Raw genomic sequence first — 25,514 nt, forward strand, 5'->3', positions numbered from 1 at the left:
AAGTGAATTATTCTAGTTGTTAATATTTTATTTGCATTTTGATTTATACCTTGCAAAGTACTTTCATTTATATTTATCTTGTTTCTACCAACAATTGTGTTAAGGAATTATACTATTTATTTCATAGATGAAGAAATATAAGCAGGGCTGTGAGGAGCCCAAGGTTACACCGCTGTAGTGTGGAACCTGTCCTCACCCAGTGCAGGCTCATTCTAGTACAGCAGCACATCACTGCAAGGATTTTAGAAAGAAGATGTAGTGTGTTGATTATTTCATCATTGTGATTGTTTGGGGACCCTTGAAATAATTATGAGGGAACGTTATAAACGTTTAATCTTTTTAAAAACTTTGATAATTGAAGGAATTGCCTTTTTGATAATTTTTATTAGGTGAAACAACATTTATCTTATTATAAATTGAATTAAAGAAAAATGCCAAATGAGCCTGTTTATTTTTCAGTCTGAGTTTGAGAAAACAATTCATGTGTTTTAAAGCAGATTAACAAAACTTCAATGACTTTAACAACATTATTAACTTTGATTTATTTTTCAGGGTGAAGATCATATAAAATGATTCAGTGAATGGAGCCAATTTTCTGATTCCCAGGGAGGATGAATGGACAACATTGCACTTCTTGGCTCCATTTACTACCTACTGCTCAGTAGTCATCTCTGTAAATCTGCTATTTCTACCAAAATGTGTGATCTTAGATCTCAGAGGGTCTTGCTTTAACATTCAACACTTAGAAAATTTACATACATTCAGACCTGTTCCGGTTGGTGTTGCCACCCATGGCACTTAACACATTGTGATGCTTGAAAACACAGGAATAGAGAAAATAGGTTGAAGATTGTATTTTTGCACCTTAACTCCACATTGCTTTATTGATTATTTATGTTCTTTTGATGTAATTCACGTAATTGTGTGTGTGTTTGTGTGTGTTTTGGTGTCACCTCCTTTCATGTTTTTGATTGCCCTACAAAGAGAAACCAAATGGGCTGATTATTAAATTCTCAGCCTTTACGGACCTAATCTTATTTCATTATATTTACTTGAGTAACGTATATTTCTTGCATGAACCATGATTTCTCCGTGAGCCATTCCAGCATAAGCTGTGAATATGTATTAACAAATATATACATTTCTATTTTTATAATCCATAATATTATACCTGTTTTAAATAATGAACACATTAGCAAAATGCATCAGGAAAGCCCTCAAGACAGCCTATATTTAACACCTTTGTTGCTGTCCTCTTAAACTGTATTTATATAGTTTATGAAAGTTTACTAGGGCCTCATCCTTACCTGGAGAATAATTAGTCACATTTTATTTTTAAGTGAGACGTAACCTTTCAGACATTTCAGCAGCCTGCATCATCTTGACAACCAGGATGTGTATGTATGTATGCGTTTATATTGTATGTCTACATATGTATGGCAGAGGGCAGGAGTGAATGCTCACACACATTTTCTTGTGTACCCAACTAACTCAGAGAATTTTTCTGAAAAAATAGGATGAAGCTAGCTGCTGAGACCGAGTTTCTGCCTGAAGAGATCTAGAATAAAATGAAGGACAAGTTGGTGGTAGAGCTAATGGCTATAACTGTAACCAGAACACTTAGTGTCCTTCCTGACATGATTTTCCTTATGAATGTGTTCTGTGCCAGAAAGAAAGATGTTGTGGGTTTGCATCTGGTTCTTCCCTGGTCATGCCCCCACTGTGGAGTGAAGCACTGGTGCTGGGGTCGGGCACTGCACTAGTGGACTTGGTAGGAGGTGCAGAAGAGCAGGGTAGCTGTTTCCCGTCAGCATCACAGCTGCATTTACTTCCTGACTACCATACGGAATAAAGTGTATCACAATATGATACGCGCAAATAGACTTAAGAATCTTCATTGTCCCAATGAAACACTTGATTACTCTCTCTTTACCATCGTTTGAAATCAGGAGTTGTGTCCTCTGGAGCTGCTCCATTATAATTATTCTTCACTTCTAATGAAGCAAATATTTGGCTTCCAAACAAAATGTTTTATTATAAACTAGCAGTTCAAGACGTCGCATCACACTCTAGATTGTCTGAAATAGAACGTAACATAGTTTAAGATTACAATGTATTTTTCCCCTTCACTCAGGCCATGAATTTGAATAAAGTGCCTCCCTTGAGCCTGAGTTCCAAAAGACCTCTTGCACTTAGGATGCAAACTCAGATCTCCAGTCTAGTCATGTGACTACTGATATACCACTAGCCCAGCCTGTTGGGTCTCTCTGTGTTTTGGAGGAGTGGAGGTTTAAGAGTATTTAATGTCTTTTTAGGATCATAGATACAGATAGATAGAAGGATTATTGATATTCAAGCCTTTAGAATTTTAAGTGTTTTAAATATAGTGTTCAGATTGTAGTGGGTATGTCTTTTGCCATCTGGTCTACTCAATTGTATATTTTTGTTTTGCAAAACATCCCAAGACTTACTTTATGTTGCTTTGTTCAGTACCTTTTGAATTCCCCAGAAGAGTTGTTTTCAAAGCAAACATTCCAAAATGAACGTGGCTCTTTCTTCAATAGAATGTCTCCATTGTGCTTGAAGTGTTTCTTCTCTGTTGAAATTCTAAATTACAGGAATATTTTAGCTTTTTCTTTTTTTTCTTTTTTTTTTTTTGGAACATTTACAAGAGCAGAGTGACCATGTCCTCAGGTAGAGGATATGTAATTTTGGATGAAAGTAAATTATAATTTATTTTAGTTTAAACTCTATCTGGGTGTTGGGAATAGAATAAAACAAAGGGACGTTCCTTAGTCTTAAAAAGGAATGATTTGATTGTTTTGGGTATTGTGCTAGCTGCAAGCTTTTGGCCACTTTGAAGCATGATGATAAATGTCATTGATTAGAACACCTGGAGCCTTTCATTCCCCATTCCAGTTAAGAAGCAGCATACTGAACTCCTGGCATCTCCCACTTACCTGTAATGCTAACAGAAGGGCTGAGAGAACAGAAGAGAGTGAGAGAGTCCCTCACTCTTTTCTTAGTCCTTCTGGAACAGTGCTGTTCTCCTTCCCTTCTGAGTAAACTAAGTAATGTGCTCTTTTTCTTTTTCCCAATAAAGATAAGAGAAAAATTCATATGTGAATTAGACCAGTCATATTCTGTCATTAATTTAGTGTAGACCTGCTACATCTGAGAGGAACAGAATATAATATGGATTAAGTCTGACCAGGCCAAGTTTTAGGATATAGTCTTTCTTTAAAAATATATCTTTTCATTATATCTAAATCAGAACCTCTCTTACTGTGGCAAATTCATATCACTGTTTACCAGCTAACTGACAGTATTTATCAGCATCACCATTTAGCATTTTATTTTATCATCTTTGAATTATGATAGACCTGATTTGACTCACTGCAAAAAGTACAGGTTTAAACTGAACTGAACTTTGATTGAAAGAAAGACAACAAAAATTTACAAATATAAATGATATATTTCACAAGAAATCACTTGCATATTATCAATTATGTATTTAGTTTCAAAAGGGAGGAAGATTACTGTTAAACCACATGGTGTTTGGGGCATTGGAGGAATTTTTCTTTCTCTGGAAAACATTGTACAATTATATTTTTATGAAAAATAAAAAAAAATTCACCAGATATCTGAAATTGTCTGTTTTATAGTACTGAAATATGCATATATAAGCATAGGATAGTAAAAGGTATGGGTTTTAAGCAAGAAATGGTTTTGGGTCCATATTCTAAGTGACCTTGTAATTATTTAATCTCCCAGCCTGTTTCCTCATCTATAAAAAGCAGGGAGGATAACTTTCTGAGAGTTATTATTAGGCTAAAGAGGATTATGAGAAAATGCTTCTTAAGTAGTAAAGAACTACATTAAATTCAACAGTCAAATTACAGTGTTTGACTAGGAAAGTTTAAAATCACTTCATACAAATATATTTTCTCTAAATCTGTAGTGCTGTAGGTATTAGTATTCAAGTTTTTTTGCTATATCATTTCTATCCATAGAATGGTATCATTGGAGGCTTCTTTTTTTTTAAGCAATAATAGCCTATTAGGCTAATTTTAAGAACATCTAATATTCTATTTAGCGATCCCATCTTATAATTATCTGCATAAAACATTTTCAGGCTGCTGGGTAATTTGGTTTTCTTCTTCCTTTATTCCATCCATTTTACTTAACTACAGAGTGGTTATGAATCAGGACTACTATGGAAAGTTGTGCCAATGTGCACTGCACAGAGTGATCTGGATAAAGAGGTAAATGGACCTAAAATCCTGCTCACAGTCCCCTCAACATGCCATATATGAAGGTAGGGACAACTATGTTCATCAAGACACACATGAGGTATGTGTTAGCCCATAAAAGGTGCTGTTTACTAATTTGTCTGCCCAAAGCAGGTATCTTTCTTAATTCCTCCACCCAGAGCGGGGCCTGCTGGCTCCCCAGATGCAATTCTGTGCATCTTCTCAACTCCACATGTAGGGGCATTACATCGGTAGCATTTAAGCAGTAACAGTGGGAGTATTTCTACCACAGAAATCAAGAAATGCTACAAATCAGAGATTTTTTTTTCTCCTAGAGAGCTAGTAACACACCACTAAAAAGGCCCTCAGGCTAGCATGACCCTGACCAGGGCAGGTAAATTTGAGGCCCAAAGAATATATGACTGAAAGATAACATGGAAGAACTCTTTTTCTGTTTGTAGACTGCTTGAAGATGTCCATATCTAATACCCATTAGTTTGACTTCCAAGAAGATGGCATTGGAATAGGTCAGCAGGTCTCAACGCTTTTAAAAAAACAATGGGGAAGTAGATGTGGCTCAAGTGATAGGTCTCCCGCCTACATTATGGGAGGACCGGGATTCGATCCCTGGGCCTTCTGATGAAAAAGAAGAAAAGAGAGCATGCCTGCATGGCAAACCGAGTGCCCACGTGGAAGCTGAGTGCCTGCACAGTGAGCCGAGCGCCCATGTAGCAAGCCGAGTGCCTGTATGGTGAGCCCAGTGCCGGCATGAGTGCCCAAATGGTGAGCCAGTGCCCACACAAGTGACTCGTAGCAAGATAATGATGCAACAAAAGAGACAAAGGGAAGAGTCAAGGTGAAGCAGAGCAGAAACCAGGAATAGAGGGGGCACAGCTGACAGGGAATCTCTCTCCATATCAGAGGTCTCCAGGATCGCATCCCAGTGAATCCTAGAGGAGAAAAAATGAGAAGAAAAAAAGAGAGATACAGAAGATCACACAGCAAAAACAGCAGGGGAGGGGGAGGGGGAGGGGGAGAGAAAGAGAGAAAAATAAATAAATCTGGGGAATAAAAGGCAAGGGAGCAGATGTAGCTCAAGCAGTTGACAGCCTGCTTCCCTCCTAAGGAAAACGGAAACAAGCAAAAACAAACATAAAAACCAACACAGGGAAGCCAATATGGCTCAGTGGTTGAGCACTGGCTTCCCACAAACAAGATTCCCAGTTCAATCTCAGGTCCCAGTACCTAAGAAGAAAACCCAGCAACAATGTAGGAAGGGCAAAAAGCTGTCTGAGGTAGCTGCTTTGGGAATCTGCAGACCAGGAGAGTGGCGCACATAGTCCAGGAGGGCGAAGGACAGAGAGATGAAGAGGCCAAAAAAAAACCATTGGGAGAAGATGTGGTTCAAGTGGTTGAATACCCACCTACCTACCATATGGAAGTTCCTGGGTTCGGTTCCTGGTGCCTCCTGAAAAAACAAAAACGACAAGCAAAACAAATGAAAAAACCAACTCAGGGAAGCTAATGTGGCTCAGTGTTCAGGTGCTGGGCTTCCCACATATGAGGTCCTGGATTCATTCTCCAGCTCCTGGATAAAAACAAACAAAAGAACTGGGAATTACTGGCCCTCACAGCTGAGAACAGCACCCATCCACCACCCTCAAGGCAAACAGCCTTGGTAAAACCAGTGATTCTCTGTGGTCAACTGAGGGAACAGAGGTCATCCTCCCTGGAAAGAGGGAGAGTGTGGTAGAGAGCAGAGAGTGGTTTCTCTTCAGTGAGTTTATCCAGCAGAGCTGACTTTTTTTTTTCTCTTTATTTTTTTAATGTTACATTAAAAAAAATATGAGGTTCCCATATATCCCCCACCCTGCTCACCCCACTCCTCTCCCCATAACAACAATCTCCTCCATCATCATGAGACATTCATTGCATTTGGTGAATACATCTCTGAGCACCGCTGCACCTCATGGTCAATGGTCCACACATAGCCCACACTCTCCCACAGTCTACTCGGTGGGCCATGGGAAGACATACAATGTCTGGTAACTGTCCCTGCAGCACCACCCAGGACAACTCCAACCCCCAAAAATGCCCCCACATCACATCTCTTCCTCCTATTCCCTACCCCCAGCAGCCACCATGGCCACTCTCTTCACACCAATGCCACATTTTCTTCGATTACTAATCACAATAGTTCATGAATAGAATATCAGTAAGTCCACTACTAATCCATTTTCTATTCCTCCATCCTGTGGACCCTAGAATGGCCGTATCCACTCCACATCTATATCAAGAGGGGGCTTAGATTCTACATGGATGCTGGATGCAATTCTCCTGCTTTCAGGTGTAGGCACTCTTGGCTCCCTGGTGTGGTAGTTGACCTTCTTTACTTCCATTTTAGGTGAGTGGGGTAAGTCCAATAAACCAGAGTGTAGGAGCTGCAAGTCTGTTGAGGCTCAGGGCCTAACTATCACATGGTCAGTCCAGAGTCAGGTCCCCTGGGTATACATTAAACCCCAGCACAAACTACAGTTCTGGTAAAAGTAACAGGAGAGGCTTGTGGACAAAGATCACATCTGAATCCAGCTCCATCACACAGAAACACAAACTCCAAAGTAGGGCCAGCTGACATGGCACTGAACTCCATCTGCCATGGCCATAGAAATTGTGGGTCTCTGCAGCCCTCAGAAGAACCAATACCTGGGGTTGCATCTACTTTATCTGTCTCAGGGACTCTGCTGAGGTGTGCATAAGGGCAACCCCTCTGATAACCTCCCAGCTCTTTTTGGAGACTCATAGCCATATAAACTCATTTGTCCTTTCCATTTCCCCCTTTGATTCAGGTCAAAAAGCATTTTTAACTCCTGGTATTATATGTAGACTGAGATATTCTGCTGGTATGAGTTGACCCTTTTATTCAAGGTCATTTTCTAGTTACATCATCAGCTGATACTTGGTAGTAATCCCTCGGTGCCAGAGAGGCTCATCCCCGGGAGTCATGTCCCATGCGGAGGGGAAGGCAACACATTTACATGCTGAGTTTGGCTTTGAGACTGGCCACATTTGAGCAACACGGAGACTCTCAGGAGGTAACTTTTAGGCACCCTGCAGCTCTAGGCCTTGTTCTTATTTCAGGTGCACAGGCTCACAAGCATAGTCATTAGTATCAAGGGCTCATTGTTGGAACTTCATTCTTTTTTGGTCTTTGCTATTGCACTTGGGGGATTGTTGCTGTTCCTTTAGGGACTATGATAGAGCTCCTCTGGCTAGGAACTCAGCACTCCCTCAGATGTTGTTTTTAATTGTAACCACTATGAAAATATCCAAACATTTTATGTACCCTGGATATATGCCCTGGAGAACTCCCTGCCAACTATACATCCCCTGTCAATAACACCCCACACCAGTATTCCTCCCTGCCATTGTTCCAGCAGAGCTGACTTTAAATCTCCACCCTCACCAGCCCAGCAAGAGGAGGTTGAAAGAGTCACTTCCGTGGAAAGATTTGTCAAAGATCACCATCTGCTGGCAGGCAGGGATAAAAAAATATTTATGAGTTTCTCAAGTCTCAAAACCCTTGAATCTGGTCTAAGCCCTACTAATGGATCCCTGACCCCATTTTTTTCATTTAAGCTAATTAATTTTTTTTAAAAAAAGATTTATTTATTTATTTAATATCCCCCTCTCCCCTGGTTGTCTGTTCTTGGTGTCTATTTGCTGCATCTTGTTTCTTTGTCCGCTTCTGTTGTCAGCGTAACAGGAAGTGTGGGCGGCGCCATTCCTGGGCAGGCTGCACTTTCTTTTCACGCTGGGCGGCTTTCCTCACGGGCGCACTTCTTGCGCGTGGGGCTCCCCCACGCGGGGACACCCTTGGTGGCACGGCACTCCTTGCGCGCATCAGCACTGCGCATGGCCAGCTCCACATGGGTCAAGGAGGCCCAGGGTTTGAACCGCGGACCTCCCATATGGTAGACGGACGCCCTAACCACTGGGCCAAAGTCTGTTTCCCAAAGCTAATTAATTTTAAAGATTTAGAATAAGTTGAACTAAAAAGCAAAGAGAGCTATGAAACAAAATTACTAGGCAAAAGAAATTGAATGTCAGAGTAAATTCATTGACAAAATCAGGTGTCTAGACGTCAGCAAAAAATTACAATCCATACTAAGAAATTGGAAGATATGGCTCAACCAAAGGAACAACTCAAAAATCCTGAAGAGACTCAGGATTTAAGACAATAAATCAATGATGTTCACACAAATCTCCTGAATCAATTGAAGCTGTTGAAGGAAAATATGGCTAAAGAGATAAAGAATATTAAGAAGATGGGAAGCAGATGTGGCTCAGGAAATGGATGTGGCTCAAGTGGTTGAGCTCCCACCTACCACATGGGAGGTCCTGGGATTGGTTTCCAGTACCTCCTAAAGAAAATGAATGAGATAGCAAGCTGGCACAAGACGACGATGCAACAAAGAGACACAAGGAGGAAAACACAATGAGAGAACAACAAAGCAGGGACATGGGAGGTACCTAGTTCAGTTCCTGTGCCTCCTAAAAAAAAGATGAACACACAATGAACAGACACAGCAAGCACAAACACCAATAGTGGGAGGGAAAAATAAATAAATAAAATCTTTAAAAAAAAACACTGGGTGAGCATAAAGAACAATTTGAAAGCCTACAAAGAAAATGAACAGCTTATGAGAATGAAAAACACAATGGGGGAAACGGACTTTGGCCCAGTGGTTAGGGCGTCCGTCTACCACATGGGAGGTCCGCGGTTCAAACCCCGGGCCTCCTTGACCCGCGTGCAGCTGGCCATGCGCAGTGCTGATGCGCGCAAGGAGTGCCGTGCCACGCAAGGGTGCCCCCCGCGTGCGGGAGCCCCACGCGCAAGGAGTGCGCCCGTGAGGAAAGCCGCCCAGCGTGAAAAGAAAGTGCAGCCTGCCCAGGAATGGCGCCGCCCACACTTCCCGTGCCGCTGACGACAACAGAAGCGGACAAAGAAACAAGACGCAGCAAATAGACACCAAGAACAGACAACCAGGGGAGGGGGGAAATTAAATAAATAAATAAATCTTTAAAAAAAAAAAAAAAAGAAAAAAAAAAAGAAAAACACAATGGATGAGATTTTTTTAAAATGTACTTTAGAGGCATATAACAGCAGATTTGAATTTGCTGAGAGGAGAATTAGTGAATTAAAAGAGAATCTGAACTTGAAAAGACAGGATTAAAGACAAAATTGAACATGGTCTCAGGAATTTGAACGACAACACGAAACACAAACATACACTGTTATAAAAGATGGAGAAGGTCATTATGTATTAATAAAAGGGGTAATTCAACAAGAAGAAATAATCATAAATATTTATGCACCTAAACTGGATGCCCCCAAATACATGAGGCACATACTGGCAAAACTGAAGGAAGAAACAGACATCTACAATAATAGTTGGAGACTTCAATACACCATTCTCAGCACTGGATAGAATGTCTGAACAGAGGATAAGTAAGGAAGCAGAGCTTCAATAATATGATAAATGTACTAGACCTCACAGACAATTTAGAGCTTTACACCCTCCAAAGCAGCAGGATATACATTTTGTAATTCTGAGCATTCTCAAGTGCTTTTATCCTTTTCCAGGATAGACCATATATATTGATAGACAGGTATCAATAAATTTTAAAAGATTGAAATTATGCAAAGCACTTTCTCTGGTCATAATGGAATGAAGCTGGAAATCTATAACAGGCAAAAAAAAAAAGGGGGAAACACAAATATATGGCATTCTTCATCAGTGGGTCAAAGAAGAAATTACAAGAGAAATCAGTAAATATCTCAAGATGAATGATAACATGAATACAATATATCAAAATCTATGGGATACAGCTAAGGCAGCACTGAGAAGGAAATTTATTGCCCTCAATGTTTACATTAAATGAGAAGAAAGATCTAAAATCAAAGCTCTAACTGCACTCTGGGAGGAACAAGAAAAAGAAAAGTAAAACATTTCCAAAGCAAGCATAACAAAGAGCATAAATAAATGAAATTGAGAACAAAACAAAAACAAAAACAATAGCATCAAGAAAATCAGAAGTTGATTATTTTTTGAGAAGAGAAAATCAACAAACCCTTTGGTAGATTGACAAAGAAAAAAACAGACAAGATGCAAATAAATAAAATCAGAAATGAGAGGTGGGTCATTACCACTGACCCTGCAGAAATAAAAGAGATTATAAGAAGATACCATTGGGAAGTGGACTTGGATCAATGGTTAGAATATCCACCTACCACATGGGAGGTCCATGGTTCAAACCCAGGGCCTCCTTGACCCGTGTGGAGCCGGCCCACACACCATGCTGATGTGCACAAGGAGTGCTGTGCCATGCAGGGGTGTCCCCCACGTAGGGGAGCCCCATGCGCAAGGAGTGCACCCCCGTAAAGAGAGCCGCCCAGTGCGAAAGAAAGTTCAGCCTGCCCAGGAGTGGCGCTGCACACACAGAGAGCTGATGCAGCATGATGACTCAACAACAACAACAACACAAAAAACGAGACACAGATTCCTGGTGCTGCTGAGAAGAATAGAAACAGACACAGAAGAACACACAGTGAATGGACACAGAGAGCAGACAACAGGGGGATGGGGAGGGGGGAATGGGAGAGAAATAAAAATAATAAAATAAAATAAAAAGGATACCATAAACAACTGTATACCAACAAACTAGACAATGTAGACAAAATGGACAAATTCCTAGAAACACATGAAGAACCTACACTGACCTTTCAAGAAATAGAACACCTCAACAAACCAATCATAAATGAAGAGATTGAAACAATCATCAAAAACCTCAAAAAAAAAAAAAAAAAGGGAAGCAGATGTGGCTCAACTGGTAGAGCATCCACCTACCATACAGGAGGTCCAGGGTTCAATACCCAGGGCCTCCTGGCCGGTGTGGTGACCTGGCCCATGGGCAGTGCTGCTGTGCACAAGGAGTGCCATGCCACACCAGAGTGCTGTGCCACACAGGAGTGTCATTCCTAGGGATGGTTAACCACATCAGTTTATTGCGGGAGACATTGTTGGTTGATTTCCTAAGAACCTTCCCCTCTCCTTCCTTGCTTAGGGATTTTGTTGAGGTTTTGTTCAGATTTGGGATGGCAATAAAGGCAGGTGAAGTGGGCATCTCCAAAGTCTTAGGGCAGGGGTTCTTAACAAGGGGTCCATGAGCTTGAATTTAAATGAAAAAGACATTATTCTTGGGAAGCAGACTTGGCCCCGTGGTTAGGGCGTCTGCCTACCACATGGGAGGTCTGTGGTTCAAACCCCGGGCCTCCTTGACCCATGTGGAACTGGCTAATGTGCAGTGCTGATGTGCACAAGGAGTGCCATGCCACGCAGGGGTGTCCCCCGTGTAGGGGAGCCCCATGTGCAAGGAGTGCGCCCCGTAAGTAGAGCCGCCCAGCGCCAAAGAAAGTGCAGCCTGCCTAAGAATGGCGCTGCCCACACGGAGAGATGACACAACAAGATGACACAGCAAAAAGAAACACAGATTCCCGTGCCGCTGACAACAACAGAAGCACACAAAGAAGACGCAGCAAATAGACACAGAGAACAGACAACCAGGGTGGGGGGGAAGGGGAGAGAAACAAATAAATCTTAAAAAAAAAAAAAAGAATGCCTTAAAAAAAAAAGAATTATACATCACGATCAAGTGGTTTTTATCACTGGTATGCAAGGGTGGTTCAACACAAGAAAATCAATTAAGGTAAAACACCAGATTACTAAATTGAAGAAGAAAAATCACATGATTCTTTCAACTGATGCTGAAAAGGCATCTGACAAAATCCAGCATTCTTTTTTGATAAAAACACTCCAAAAGATAGCAATAGAAGGAAACTTTCTCAGCCTGGTTAAGTGCATATATGAAAAACCCACAGCTTACATTGGTGAAAGACTGAAAACTTTCCCGGTGAGATCAGCAACAAGACAAGGGTGCCCACTGTTACCATTGATATTCAATACTGTGATAGAATTTCTAGCCAGAGAAACTAGGCAAGAAAAAGAAAGAAAAGGCACCCAAATAGTAAAGGAGAAATATTTGCTGATGATATGATCTTATATCTAGAAAATCCTGAAATAATCACAACAAAGCTACCAGAACTAATAGATGAGTTCAGGAAAGTGGCAGGATATAAGATGAGCCTGCAACAATCAGTAGCTAATTTTTTATAATGAGAAATCTGAGGAGGAAGTCAGGAAAAAATGCCATTTACAATAGAAACTAAAAGAATAAAATATTTAGGAATAAACTTAGCCAAGACATCAAGGACCTGTATTCAACAAAACATTGCTAAAAGAAACCAAACTTCTTTGGTTTCTTCTAAATAAATGGAAAGACATCCATGTTCATGGATTGAAAGACTAAATATCATTAACATGTCAATTCTACCCAAACTGCTTTACAGATTCAATGCAATCCCAATAAAAACTCCAATAGCCTTTTTTTTGCAGAAATGGAAAAGCCAATTATCAAACATATCTGGAAGGGTATTATCCCTGAATAGCCAAAAATGTTTTTAAAAAGAAGAACGAAGTTGGAGGACTCTCACTTCCTGACTTTAAACATATTACTTAGCTACAATGGTAAAAAACAAAAACAAACCAATGTGGTATTGGCATAAAGATAGATATATTGACCAGTGGAATCGAACTGAGAATTCAGAAACAGACCTTCACATTTATACTCAAATGATTTAATTTTTTTTTATTTCTCCCCCCCCCCCCCGTTTCCCTCCATTGTCTGCTCTCTGTGTCCATTTGCTGTGTGTACTTCTGTGTCTGCTTGTATTCTCATTAGACAACTCCAGGAACCGATCCTGACCTTCTAGAGTAGGAAAGATGCAATTACTTTCTTGTGCCACCTCAGGCCCCCGTTCTGCTACTGTCTTATCTTCTCTCCTCTGTGTATCTTTTTGCATCTTCTTGCTGCACCAGCTCTCAGCATTTGCCAGCACTCCTGCGCGGGCTACCTTCCCAAGTGGGATGGCACTCCGCAAGGGCCAGCTCGCCGCAAGGGCCAGCTCGCCGCGAGGGCCAGCTTGCCCTCACCACGAGGCCCTGGGGATTGAACCCTGGACCTCCTATATGGTAGACAGGAGCCCAACTGATTGAGCCACATCTGTTTCCCTATACTCAAGTGATTTTTGACAAGTCTGTCAAATCCACCCAGCTAGGTCAGAACATTCTATTCAACAAATGGTGCTGGGAGAATTGTATATCCATAGCTAAAAGAAAGAGGATCACCATCTCACACTTTATAAAAAAATTAACTCAAAATGGATCAAGGACCTAAATATAAAAGTTAAAACCACAAAACTCCTAGAAGAAAATGTAGGGAAACATGTTCAAGGTCTTGTGGTAGGTGGTTGTTTCTTAAACCTTAGACCCAAAGCACAAGCAATGAAATAAAAATAGATAAATGGGACCTCCTCAAAATTAAACACTTTTGTGCTTCAAATGACTTTGTTAAGGTGAAAAGGCAGCCTACTCAATGGGAGAAAATAATTGGAAACCACTATCCAATAAGGGTTTGATCTTCATGTTATGTAAAGAGATCCTACAACACAATGATAAAAAGACAAGAAAATAATTTAAAAATGGGCAAAAGACTTGACATTTTTCCAAAGAAGAAATACAAATGGCCAAAAGCACATGAAAATATGCTTATCACCAGCTCTTAGGGAAATGCAGATCAAAACTATAATTAGATATCATGTCACGCCTTACAGAATGGTCATTATTTTAAAAAACAGAAAATTATAAGTGCTGGAGGGGATGCGGAAAAATAGGAACAGAGCTCCTTCACTGTTGGTGGGAATGTAAAATGGTGCAGCCTCTATAGAAGTTGGTGGTTCTTCAGGAAGCTAAATATATAACTGCCATATGATCTGTCAATCCCACTACCAGGAATATATTCAGAAGTACTGAAAGCAAGGATGTGAACAGACATTGTTACACCCATGTTCATAGTGGCATTATTCACAATTGCTAAAAGATGGAAACAGCCCAAGTGTCTATCAATTGATGAATGGATAAACAAAATGTGTTATATACATATGATGAAACGCTATTCATCTGTAAGAAGAAATAAATTTGGGATGCATATGGCAACATGGATTAACCTTGAGAGCATTATGTTGAATGGAATAAGCCATACAAAAAAGGACAAATACTATATGGTCTCCCTAATATGAACTAAATGCAATGAGTAAACTCGTGGATTAAACTATAGAGTATAGGTTACTAGGAGATAGAATTGGGTTGAGAAGGGAGAACTGATGCTGAAGTTATGCAGAATATTTAATAAGGGGACAGTGAATGTGGAGAAATGGTTAGAGTAGATGGTAATGCATTTCAGTGAGTATAGTTAATGCTGCTGGTTTATAAATGTGATTGTGGCTGAAAGGGTAGTCTAGGGAGGTTAATGTCAATGGTAAAAAGCCAGAGGATAATCTAGGGACTGTATAAGAGTGATTTCAAGTGTGGATGATAATTGTGTTTAATAATACAAAGACAAGAACGTTCTCCTATTACCAGGTGTTAAGAATAGAGAGATACATGGGGAAAATATCTCTATTATAATGTGTAGCCTATGGGTGACAGTAATATTGTAATATTTTTACAGCAACAGTAAAGAAGGTACTGTATTAATGCTAAGGGTCAATAATAGGGTGTATAAAGGGATATGGGATTTTTCATTCTGAAGTAATGAAAATGTTCTGAAATGGACTAAGCTGATGACAGTACAACTTTGTGATGAAACTGAGAGCCACTGAGTACCTACTTTGGATGGATTGTATAGGCAGGGGACTATACAGCAAACCCCATGATGAATGATGGACTGTGGTTAACAGTACAAATATGAGAACGTTTTCTCATGAACTATAACAAATATACAATACTAATGCATGGTGTTAATAATAGGATGGTGTTGGGGGCACGCCCGCCATTTTGCGGACCGCCCCACACCAGTAGAAAAAATGGCGGGCGGCATGATTCAGCACTGTTTCCCCCTGCTTCCTGCCCTCTCCCCGCCCCTTTTTCCCCCGGAGCCCTTTCCAAGCCATATAAGGTCTTGTTCCAGCCCTGACCAATCCCCTTGCAACACAAATGCTTAAGACGCTATATAAGCTTGCTCTGTACAAAAAGAATAAACGGAAGAAGACGACACACCATGGTGCGGCTCTGAGTGGTTCTTCCCCGCCATCTGCCCACTCCCTCTCTCGGGTACCCTGTTGTCCTCGTGGTCTCCGTACACCCGCTGGCGGGGCAGGAGAGCACAGGATGGTTTGTGGGAAAAATATACAAAATATAAGCTATGGACTGTAGATAGTAGTAATACAATGTTCTTTCATCATTTGTAACAAAGGTGTCACAACAATGTAAGGTGTTGGTGGTAGGGTGATGTATTGGGAATCTTGTGTGTTATATATGATGATTCTTTACACTTTTGAAATAAAAAAAGGAAAAAAATTTCCATTAGTTCACAAGACAGAGTTGTGACTCAGAACCCATTATGGGTTGCAGGAGAATATCCAGCCCAACTCTAGAAATGACTAGGAATAAATCAGCTCAATTCTTAAAGCAAATTCTGTGCTCAGAGTTGACACAACAAATTCATCTATCGTGCTTTGGTTTAGTGCCCCAAATGCTCCTTGGCTGGGGGTGGACTGGAGTTGAACAGTGACCTGTGATTTACAGGCCATTTTGACTCTGCAGTAAGATAAATATCTGGGCAGAAAAAATTTCCTGTGATCCAGCAGAACCTAGTCAAATCCTTCCCTGCCTCTAGTATTTCCTTCCTGAGACAGAAAGCAATAGTTAGGAAGCACTTTATGACCCCATAACCAGCGTGGAATCAAGTCAGCCAGCTAGATGTGAAAATTCCTGTGCCTAAACTAGGTAAATTTGAACAGCACAGAACCAAATAACACCAAAATCCCAATGTCTAAACTAAGTTTTGGATCTCACTACCTCAGTGGAATAAAGACAATGCCTGCCAGCACAACAAAAGAAAGTAGAATGTTGTCAATCAGTTAGCAAGTAATAAATAATGCCCTAAATAAGTAAATCAATAAATAATGCCACCAAACCTGCTCCAGTCCTTCTCAGATCAGAATAACCCTGGGCCACATATGGAGAAAGGCGAGAGCATCAGAAAAAGTAAGGGGAAAAAACGCCAATGAAAGCTGGCCGGGCCTTCTCCCAAAAGGAGGAAGAGAGCCCACATCGGGGTCAAACAGGAGAGGAAGGCTGGAAATACCTCTTCCCTTGTGGGAGCAGCCGCACCTTTTCACCATGCCATATAAAAAGTGAACCAACCCACATGCCCGCAGCCATTTCAACTAGGCAGTGTGAGAACTCCACAGAGCAAAAGCCAATCAAATATCTTTAAAATAGAGTCAAGGGGGCCAGGAGTAGTGGGGAGAAAGGAGCATTCAGTATTTTTGGAAGCCAAGAGCTGCAAATGAGAGGCGCACAAACTGAGGTAATAAATAAACACAAGTCTGGGCTCAGGAGAAAGCCCATTTAGACCATATAGGGTCACCAGCTAGACACAGTTACGGTATTAAATAGGGAAACCTGTTCCAAATACAGAGAACTCACCATGAGGTTCTTTTACATCTGGGGTTCTTAACCAGGGGTCTGTGAGCTTGAATTTAAATTAAAAAACAAAACATTTTTTTTTGTGTGGGGATGTGTTGGTATGGGTGTGATATATTTATTAAATAATACACAGTATAGTGTGAACTTAATAAAGTGTCTATGGTTTTCAACTGCCTGGCAAAGGGGTCCATGGAACAAAAAAGGTTAAGAACTCCTGCTTTAAATGATCACTCCTCAGTGAAGTGTAATGGTTTACAGATCATTTACCACATCATTTTGTGCCTGGGGGAGATGGAAAATATCAAGTTGAAATGTGCTCATCCATTTGTTATCAGGTAAAGTGAAAATAGAGTATTTGTAAATATATGTCCCAATGACATTTTGAATAAGCATGACTTTTTAGAAACATTTTTGTTGAATTAAAAGAACCAGTGGTGTTTAATAGCTAACTCTTAATGGGGGCAGCCTGATTTATAATGTTTTCCAATTTATGAGGTGGAAATACTGCCACCATGGTCAATTTCAAGCTACCGTGTTGTCAGCCAATTCTGAAAATTCCTGAAAATTTAGGAATTGGCTCACTGAAGCCTTTATGAACTGACTTCAGCACACCATTGGATAACCTACATGGTGTAAGAACAGGATATCAGTTAGGAGGCTTTCAAGTGAAGAATACCCAACTAAAATTGGCATAAACAATAAGGGACATGTATTATCTCACATAATGAATGTGAAGGCAGGCAGTTCCAGCATCCTTATCATGACTCAACATCATTAAGGACCCAGGATCTTTCCTTCTGTCTGCTCTACCACGCTCAGTATGTTAGCATATCCTCTCATGGCTGTAAAATGACTGCCACAGCTCCACCCTTCGCTCTCACAACCATGACCTAAGCGGAAAAGGAATGTTTTCTTCTTCATTTTCTCAGAGAGGAAAACCTTTCCCAGAGTCCCCTCAACAGATCTCTCTTATAGTTCATTGGTCAGAATCGGGTATTATGTCCATCACAAACCAATCACTGACAAGAGAGAATGGAATTATGATTAGCTCAGATCAAACATTGCTTATCCCCTCAGACAGGGGTTCTTAACCTTTTTTGCTCCATGGACCCCTTTGCCAGCCAGGTGAAAATCACAGACCCCTTCACAAATCCACACTAGGCTGTATATTATTTAATAAATATATCACACCTGCACCAGTATGTCCCCACAAGAATAATTGTTTTTTTTTTTCATTTAAATTCAAGCTCACGGACCCCTTGTTAAGAACCCCTGCCCTAAGACTTTGGAGGGGCCCACTTTACCTGCCTTCATTGCCATCCCAAACCTGAACAAAACCTCAACAAAATCCCTCAGCAAGGAACGAGGAGGGAAGGCTCTTAGGAAATCAACCAGCAATGTCTCCCACAATAAACTGATGTGGTTAACCATCCCTAGGAATAAACCAAGAGGTCATCAGAAACAAATGACGGCGCTTCGGGGGAGCTCCCTCAATTCTAATCAAGTGACTTTGGTACATTCTCAAGAAAGATATCAGATATCCCAAATCTGATATAATTTATTAAAGCAAAAACTAATTATTCCCTATTTGGAGACTATATGACTAGATGGAGGATGATCAGAGTATAGAAAATGGAGGCCCAGAAGCAGAGAGTGGCAGAGTTTATTCAGCAATGTTCAGGAGAGAGCAGAGTATGGTAGATAAAAATCTACTTGTACATTATAACAAATGTACCACACTAATGTAAGATGTTATTAAGAGGGGAAAATGTGGGAGGGGGAGGGGTGGGTTATATGGAATCCCCTATACTTTTTTTTTTAAAGGAGGTAGCAGGGATTTAACCCAGTACCTTGTACATGGGAAGTAGGAGCTCAACTACTGAACTACTCCCCTTTCCTGTAGTTCTTTTCTTTTTCTTTTCTCTTCTTTTTAAAGAAGATTTTTCTATTTGTTTTGTTTTTGTTTTTTAGTACTATACATTTTTTTTTATTGTTCATGAGAGAACATTCTCATATTTGTCCTGTTAACCACAGCCCATCCTGCACCACTGGATTCCTGTGTTAGCCGTCCCCATGTCTGTACAATCCATTCAAAGTGGACACTCAGTGGCTCTCATTTTATTCAGAGTTGTACTGTCATCACCTCAGTCAATTTTAGAACCTATCCTTTTGTTTCCTGGGTTTTTTTTTTTATCTCTCTCTTTTTTTAAAATGTTACATTCAAAAAATATAGGAGGTTCCCATATACTCTCCACCCCCCCACACCCAACTCCTCCCACATCAACAACCCCTTTCATCATTGTGGCACATTCATTGCATTTGGTGAATACATTTTGGAGCACTGCTGCACCACATGGATAATAGTTTATATTGTAGTTTACACTCTCCCCCAGTCCATTCAGTGGGTTATGGCAGGATAGATAATAACCAGCATCTGACCCTGCAATATCATTTAGGACAACTCCAAGTCCCGAAAATGCCCCCACATCCCATCTCTTCTTCCCTCTCCCTGCCCACAGCAATTACCCCGACCACTTTCGGCACATCAGTGCTACAATTCCTTCCATTACTGGTCACAATACTTCTATAGTAGAATATCAGTAAGTCCACTCTGATCCATATTTTATTCCTCCATCCTGTGGGCCCTGGGATGGTGATGTCCACTCCACCTCTATATCGAGAGGGGGCTTAGGTTCCACACTGATGATGGATGAATTCTCCTGCTTGCAGTTGTAGGCGCTCTCGGCTCCCTGGTGTGGTGGTGGACCTTCTTCACCTCCCTGTTAGCTGGCCTGGGTAAGCCCAGTGAACCAGGGTAGGAGTTGCAACTCTGCTGAAGCTTTCAATTACATACATGTTACATAAAAAATATAGGGGATTCCCTATATTTTGGTACAAATTGGTACATTTGTTACAATTGATGAACAAATACTGAAGCGTTGCCGCTAACCATGGTCAATAGTTTACATTATGTTCACATTCTGTACGGTACACTTTTTGTGGGTTCTAACAAAATGCATAATGGCCTGTTTCCATCATTGCAAGATCTTGCCAAACAATTCCAATGCGCTAAAAATGCTCCATCCATTCTTCCCTTCTCCTCCCCTTGGAGCCCATGGTAGCCACTAAATTACAATTTTTGAAGAATAAGGTTCATAGTTAGATGCATTAATATTGAGGACTTGACATATTGGTCTGCCTTCTTTTTTTTTTTTTTAAGATTTATTTTATTTGTTTCTCTCCCCTTCCTCCCTCCACCTGCCCCCGTTTTCTGCTCTCGTGTCCATTTGCTGTGTGTACTTCTGTGTCCGCTTACATTCTCCATGGCACCAGGAATCTGTGTCTCTTTCTGTTGTGTCATCTTGCTGCATCAGCTCTCTGTGTGTGCGGCACCACTCCTAGGTGGGCTGCGCTTTTTTCATGCGGGATGGCTCTCCTTGTAGGGTGCACTCCTTGTGTGTTGGGTTCCCTACGCAGGTGACACCGCTGCATGGCATGGCACTCCTTGTGCACGGCAGCACTGTGCGTGGGCCAGCTCACTACATGGGCCAGGAGGCCCTGGGTTTGAACTCTGGACCTCCTATATGGTAGGTGGATGCTACATCAGTTCAGCCACATCCGCTTCCCATATTAGGCACTGCCTATGTTCTCAAGAGACTCTTGTCCCTCTCTTTGAGAACATAGCAGGATACCCCAGGAAGGGAGTTTAATATTTTCTTGTTTATTGTGTGGGTCTCCATTCAATGCAATAACACCCTATGACAAGATTAACACTTTCATATTGCAGAGAAGCATCCCCCAGTTGTGTCCTTTCCCATATACCGCCCCCATTCCCTACACCCTCACCAATAACCCTCCCGTCGTATTTCCTAAAAGAACATTCCCACCACTGTAGTTTTAACTGTAGCCCTACAAACCCCCCGAGACCAGCCTTCTTCCCAGTTCCTTGGATAGCTCAACTCAACCCCCCATGCTGCTCACCCTCACATTCCAGCACCATCGACCCCACTCACATCCCTACACCACAATTACCCTCATCCACTGCAAAACCAACCCCATTCACCTTATCATAGGTGCTCCCCATATTGAGCACTGGCTCTTCCCACTCCCTTTCTGGCTCCTGATAACATATCTTCCAGACTCTAGCTCTGAGTGCTCAATTTGCTTAGATCATATCAGTGAGGTCATGTAATATTTGTCCTTTACTGACTGTCTTACTTCACTCATCATAAGGTCTTCAAGATTCATCCATGTATTCCCATGTGTCAATACTTCATTCCTTGTTAAAGCTGAGTAATATTCTATTTTTCAAGAAGATGTATTTATTTCTCCCCACCCCCTTGTTGTTTTTCACTTGCTGTTTATCTTCCTTGTATCTTTAGGAGGCACTGGGAGTTGAACCCAGGACCTCTGAAGTGGGAAGGAAGTGCCTAATCACTTGAGCAACCTCTGCTCCCTGCTTTGTTATGTCTCTCATTCTGCTTTTCCTTCCCATGTCTCTTGTTGTGTCAGCTCACCATCTTCTTTAGGAGACACTGGGAACCTCTGCTCCCTGCTTTGCTGTATCTCTCATTATGTTTTTACTTTTTGTGTCTCTTGTGTCAGTGTGCTGCACCTGCCTGTCATGCCAGCTCTGTCTTCTTTATGAGACACTGGGATCTGAACCAGTGACCTCCCACATGGCAGGCAGGAGCCCAGTTGCTTGAGCCACATCTGCTTCCCTGAGTAATATTCTATTGTATAAATAATTACAAAATTTATTTGGAAGAGCATATTGGTCTACCTTCTTTTTTTTGGAAGGACAAGAGGTCCCAAATAGCCAAAAACATATTGAAAAAGAAAAACGAAATTGGAGGAATCATGCTACCTGGCTTTAAAGCATACTGCAAAGCTACAGTGCTCAAAACTGCATGGTATTGGCATAAGGATAGACATACTGACTAATGGAACTAAACTGAGAGTTCTGATATAGAGCCTCACATATACAGCCAATTGATATTCGACAAGTCCATCAAGCCCACTCAACTGGGACAGAAAGGCCTCTTCAACAAATGGTGCTGGGAGAACTGGAAATCCATATGCAAAAGAATGAGAGAGGATTACCATCTCGCGCCCTATACAAAAATAAATCAAGATGGATCAAAGATCTAAATATAAGAGCCAAGACCATAAATCTCCCAAAAGATATTGTAAGGGAGCATCTATGAGATCTTGTAATAATAAATGGTTTCATAAACTTTACACCCAAAGCATGAGCAACAAAGGAAAAAAACAGATAAGTGGGACCTCCTCAAAATTAAAAAATTTTGGACTTCAAAGGAGTTTGTCAAGAAAGTGAAAATGCAGCCTACACAATGGGAGAAAATATTTGGTAATCATTTATCCAATAAGAGCCTAATATCCAGGATATATAAAGAAATCCAGGAAACGGACTTTGGCCCAGTGGGAAACGGACTTTGGCCCAGTGGTTAGGGCGTCCGTCTACCATATGGGAGGTCCGCGGTTCAAACCCCGGGCCTCCTTGACCCGTGTGGAGCTGGCCATGCGCAGTGCTAATGCGCGCAAGGAGTGCCGTGCCACGCAAGGGTGTCCCCCGCGTGGGGGAGCCCCACGCGCAAGGAGTGCGCCCGTGAGGAAAGTCGCCCAGCATGAAAAGAAAGAGCAGCCTGCCCAGGAATGGCGCCGCCCACACTTCCCGTGCCGTTGACGACAACAGAAGCGGACAAAGAAACAAGACGCAGCAAATACACACAGAGAACAGACAACGGGGGGGGGGGGGGGGGGGGGGGGGATTAAATAAATAAATAAATCTTTAAAAAAAAAAAAAGAAATCCTACATCTTGAAAATAAAAGCTAAACAACCCATTTAAAATATGGGCAAGATATTTGAACAGATACTTTTCCAAAGAGGAAATGCAAATGGCCAAAAAGTACATGAAAAGATGCTCAACATCACTATTAGGGCAATGCAATTCAAAACTACAAGATATCGGGAAACGGACTTTGGCCCAGTGGTTAGGGCGTCCGTCTACCATATGGGAGATCCGCAGTTCAAACCCCGGGCCTCCTTGACCCGTGCGGAGCTGGCCATGCGCAGTGCTGATGCGCGCAAGGAGTGCCGTTCCACTCAAGGGTGTCCCCCGCGTGGGGCAAGGAGTGCGCCGTGAGGAAAGCCGCCCAGCGTGAAAAGAAAGTGCAGCCTGCCCAGGAATGGCGCCGCCCACACTTCCCGTGCAGCTGACGACAACAGAAGCGGACAAAGAAACAAGACGCAGCAAATAGACACAGAGAACAGACAACCGGGGGAGGGGGGGAATTAAATAAATAAATAAATCTTTAAAAACAAAAACAAACAAACAAAAAAAACTACAAGATATCATCTTACGCCTATTAGACTGGCAACTATTAAAAAAACAGAGGACTGTAAGTTTTGGAGAGCATGAGGAGGTAAGGGAACCCTCATCCACTGCTGGTGGGAATGCAGAATGGTGCAGCCATTGTGGAGAGTGGTTTGGCAGTTCCTCAGGAAGCTAACTATAGAACTGCTGTATGATCCAGCATTCCCACTGCTAGGCATATACCCAGAAGAATTGAAAGCAGGGACACAAACAGATATATGCACACCAATGTTCAGAGCGGCATTATTCACTATGGCCAAAAGTTGGAAGCAACCCAAGTGCCCTTCCCTATACTTTATTTTTTTTATTTTTTTTTATTTTGAGGAACTGCGGCCAGGAATTGAACCTGAAACCTTGTATGTGGGAAACTGGAACTCAACCACTGAGCTAGATTGGCTCCTCTGAGCAATAGCATAAAATAAATTTAAAAAAAAAAGAACAAATATTTATGACTTCACTTATAAGAGATGACTAGAAACAGCAAATTTGCAAAGATAGAAAGTAGATTAGAGGTTACCAGGGGCTGCGAAAAGGGGGAAGAAGTATTTGGGGAAAAAGAAAAAAAATTTAAAGAGAGACAAACTGTGACTGCAACTCAATTCTTTAGGAAGTGAATTTTCTCCTTCTTACTGGACTTAAAATATGAAAGGTCACAGGACCTAGAGTTGCTGCTCCCTTTTGCTCCCACTGAAGTTATGCTGTTTTAAATCTCAAATTCTGTCATGCCTGAAGTTCTACCTTTATGATTCTCAGTTATGGGAGCCAGTTCATTCCTTTTTTTCTTATGCCAATATGGGTCTGTCACTTAAAATTAATTAGGTGCCCTAACTGATATACTACTCAGTACTAAAACAAGCAAAAGACATGAAAAATAAATGCTTTTAAACATATAAAAAGTTGCTCAACCTCACTCATAATCAAAGAAATGTATATGAAAACAATAGGATACCTTATATCTAATTAGCAAAACTCAAGTTAATAAAGGTTGAGTTGGTAACTATGAGAAAAAACAGCTATGCTCACATGCTGTTGGTGGGAATATGAATTCAGCTGCCATTCTCCAGGAGCAACATTTTGGAGGGTAATCTGACAACAACTATCACAATATAAATACTTAAAATCGTTTAGTTATCAGGAAAATGAACATTAAACCCACAAGGAGATACCATTACATACCATTCTAATAACTAAAATTTAAAAAAAAAACAGGAAATAGTTGTGGTTCAAATGGTTGAAGGCCTGTTTCCCACATGGGAGTTTCCAGATTGGTCCTCAGTGGCTCCTAAGAAAACGAAAACAACAACAAGCAAAACAAATGAAAAAACCAACTCAGGAGCTGCTGTGGCTCAGTGGTTGAGCACTAGCTTCCCACATAAGAGGTCCTGGGTTCAATCCCAGCCCCAGTAACTTAAACAAAACAAAACAGGACAAAAAAACCTGTTTGTATTTGTCAGCCAAAGGGGTGCTGATTCAGAAATCTGTTGGGTTTTGTAAAGGGTATTTACTGGGGGTAGAAGCTTACAGTTATCAGGCCATAAAGCATAAGTTACCTCCCTCACCAAAGTCTGTTGCCACATGTTGGGGCAAGGTGGCTGCTGACGTTCAGCCTTCCTCTTCCTCTTAAGGCTCCATGGTCCCAGCTTCTTCCAATATCAGCCATAGGCTCATTTCTCATATCAGCCAGGGCTCATTTCTGTCTGGGCTCAGCTGCTTTGTTCTCTCCACAAGGCCAGCTGTAAACTCTCAGGTGAACGGCTCCTCTCTCTTCCCAGGGCCTCTGCCTTTTCTAATGGAGGCTTCTCTCTTTCCTCACATATCTGCTTCTTTGTGTTTTTACTTCCCAGGGCTCCAGCATTAAAACTCCAACTAACTCCTCTGCCATTTAGTTTTCTCTGAGTCCCCACTCCCACTGACATGGCCTAATCAAAGCTCTAACCACAACTCAATCAAGTAAGAGTGAAACCTGTGAATCCAATACAATCTAATATGCCCAGAGGAACAGACCAGTTCACAAATATAATCCAATATCTATTTTAGGAATTCATAAAATCAAACTGCTACACTGTTCACACAAAGTGACATCAAGGAGATGGAGTAACTGGAACCCTCCTGCATTGCTGGTGGGCATGTAAAAAGGCTTGGCAGCTTCTTCAAAAGCTAAACATACACCTACCACATGATCCATCCATTCTACA

At 41.4% G+C, this 25,514-nt stretch overlaps 2 protein-coding genes across 3 annotated transcripts in view; one reads left to right on the forward strand and one right to left on the reverse strand.

Annotated features, from left to right (window-relative positions):
- CREBL2 (cAMP responsive element binding protein like 2) overlaps positions 1-3,641 on the forward strand; it is a 56,650-nt gene extending 53,009 nt beyond the window's left edge. For both annotated transcript variants that reach the window (XM_023591654.2, XM_004468265.5), the window contains exon 4: positions 553-3,641. In XM_023591654.2, the coding sequence (XP_023447422.2) occupies positions 553-557 (5 nt within the window). In that variant the 3' untranslated portion in view covers positions 558-3,641. The remainder of the gene's footprint in view (positions 1-552) is intronic.
- GPR19 (G protein-coupled receptor 19) overlaps positions 1-25,514 on the reverse strand; it is a 112,103-nt gene that overhangs the window by 41,801 nt on the left and 44,788 nt on the right. The gene's annotated exons all lie outside the window — the stretch shown is intronic.

Source organism: Dasypus novemcinctus, chromosome 20 (assembly GCF_030445035.2).
Source record: "Dasypus novemcinctus isolate mDasNov1 chromosome 20, mDasNov1.1.hap2, whole genome shotgun sequence".
Classification (NCBI taxonomy): domain Eukaryota; kingdom Metazoa; phylum Chordata; class Mammalia; order Cingulata; family Dasypodidae; genus Dasypus; species Dasypus novemcinctus.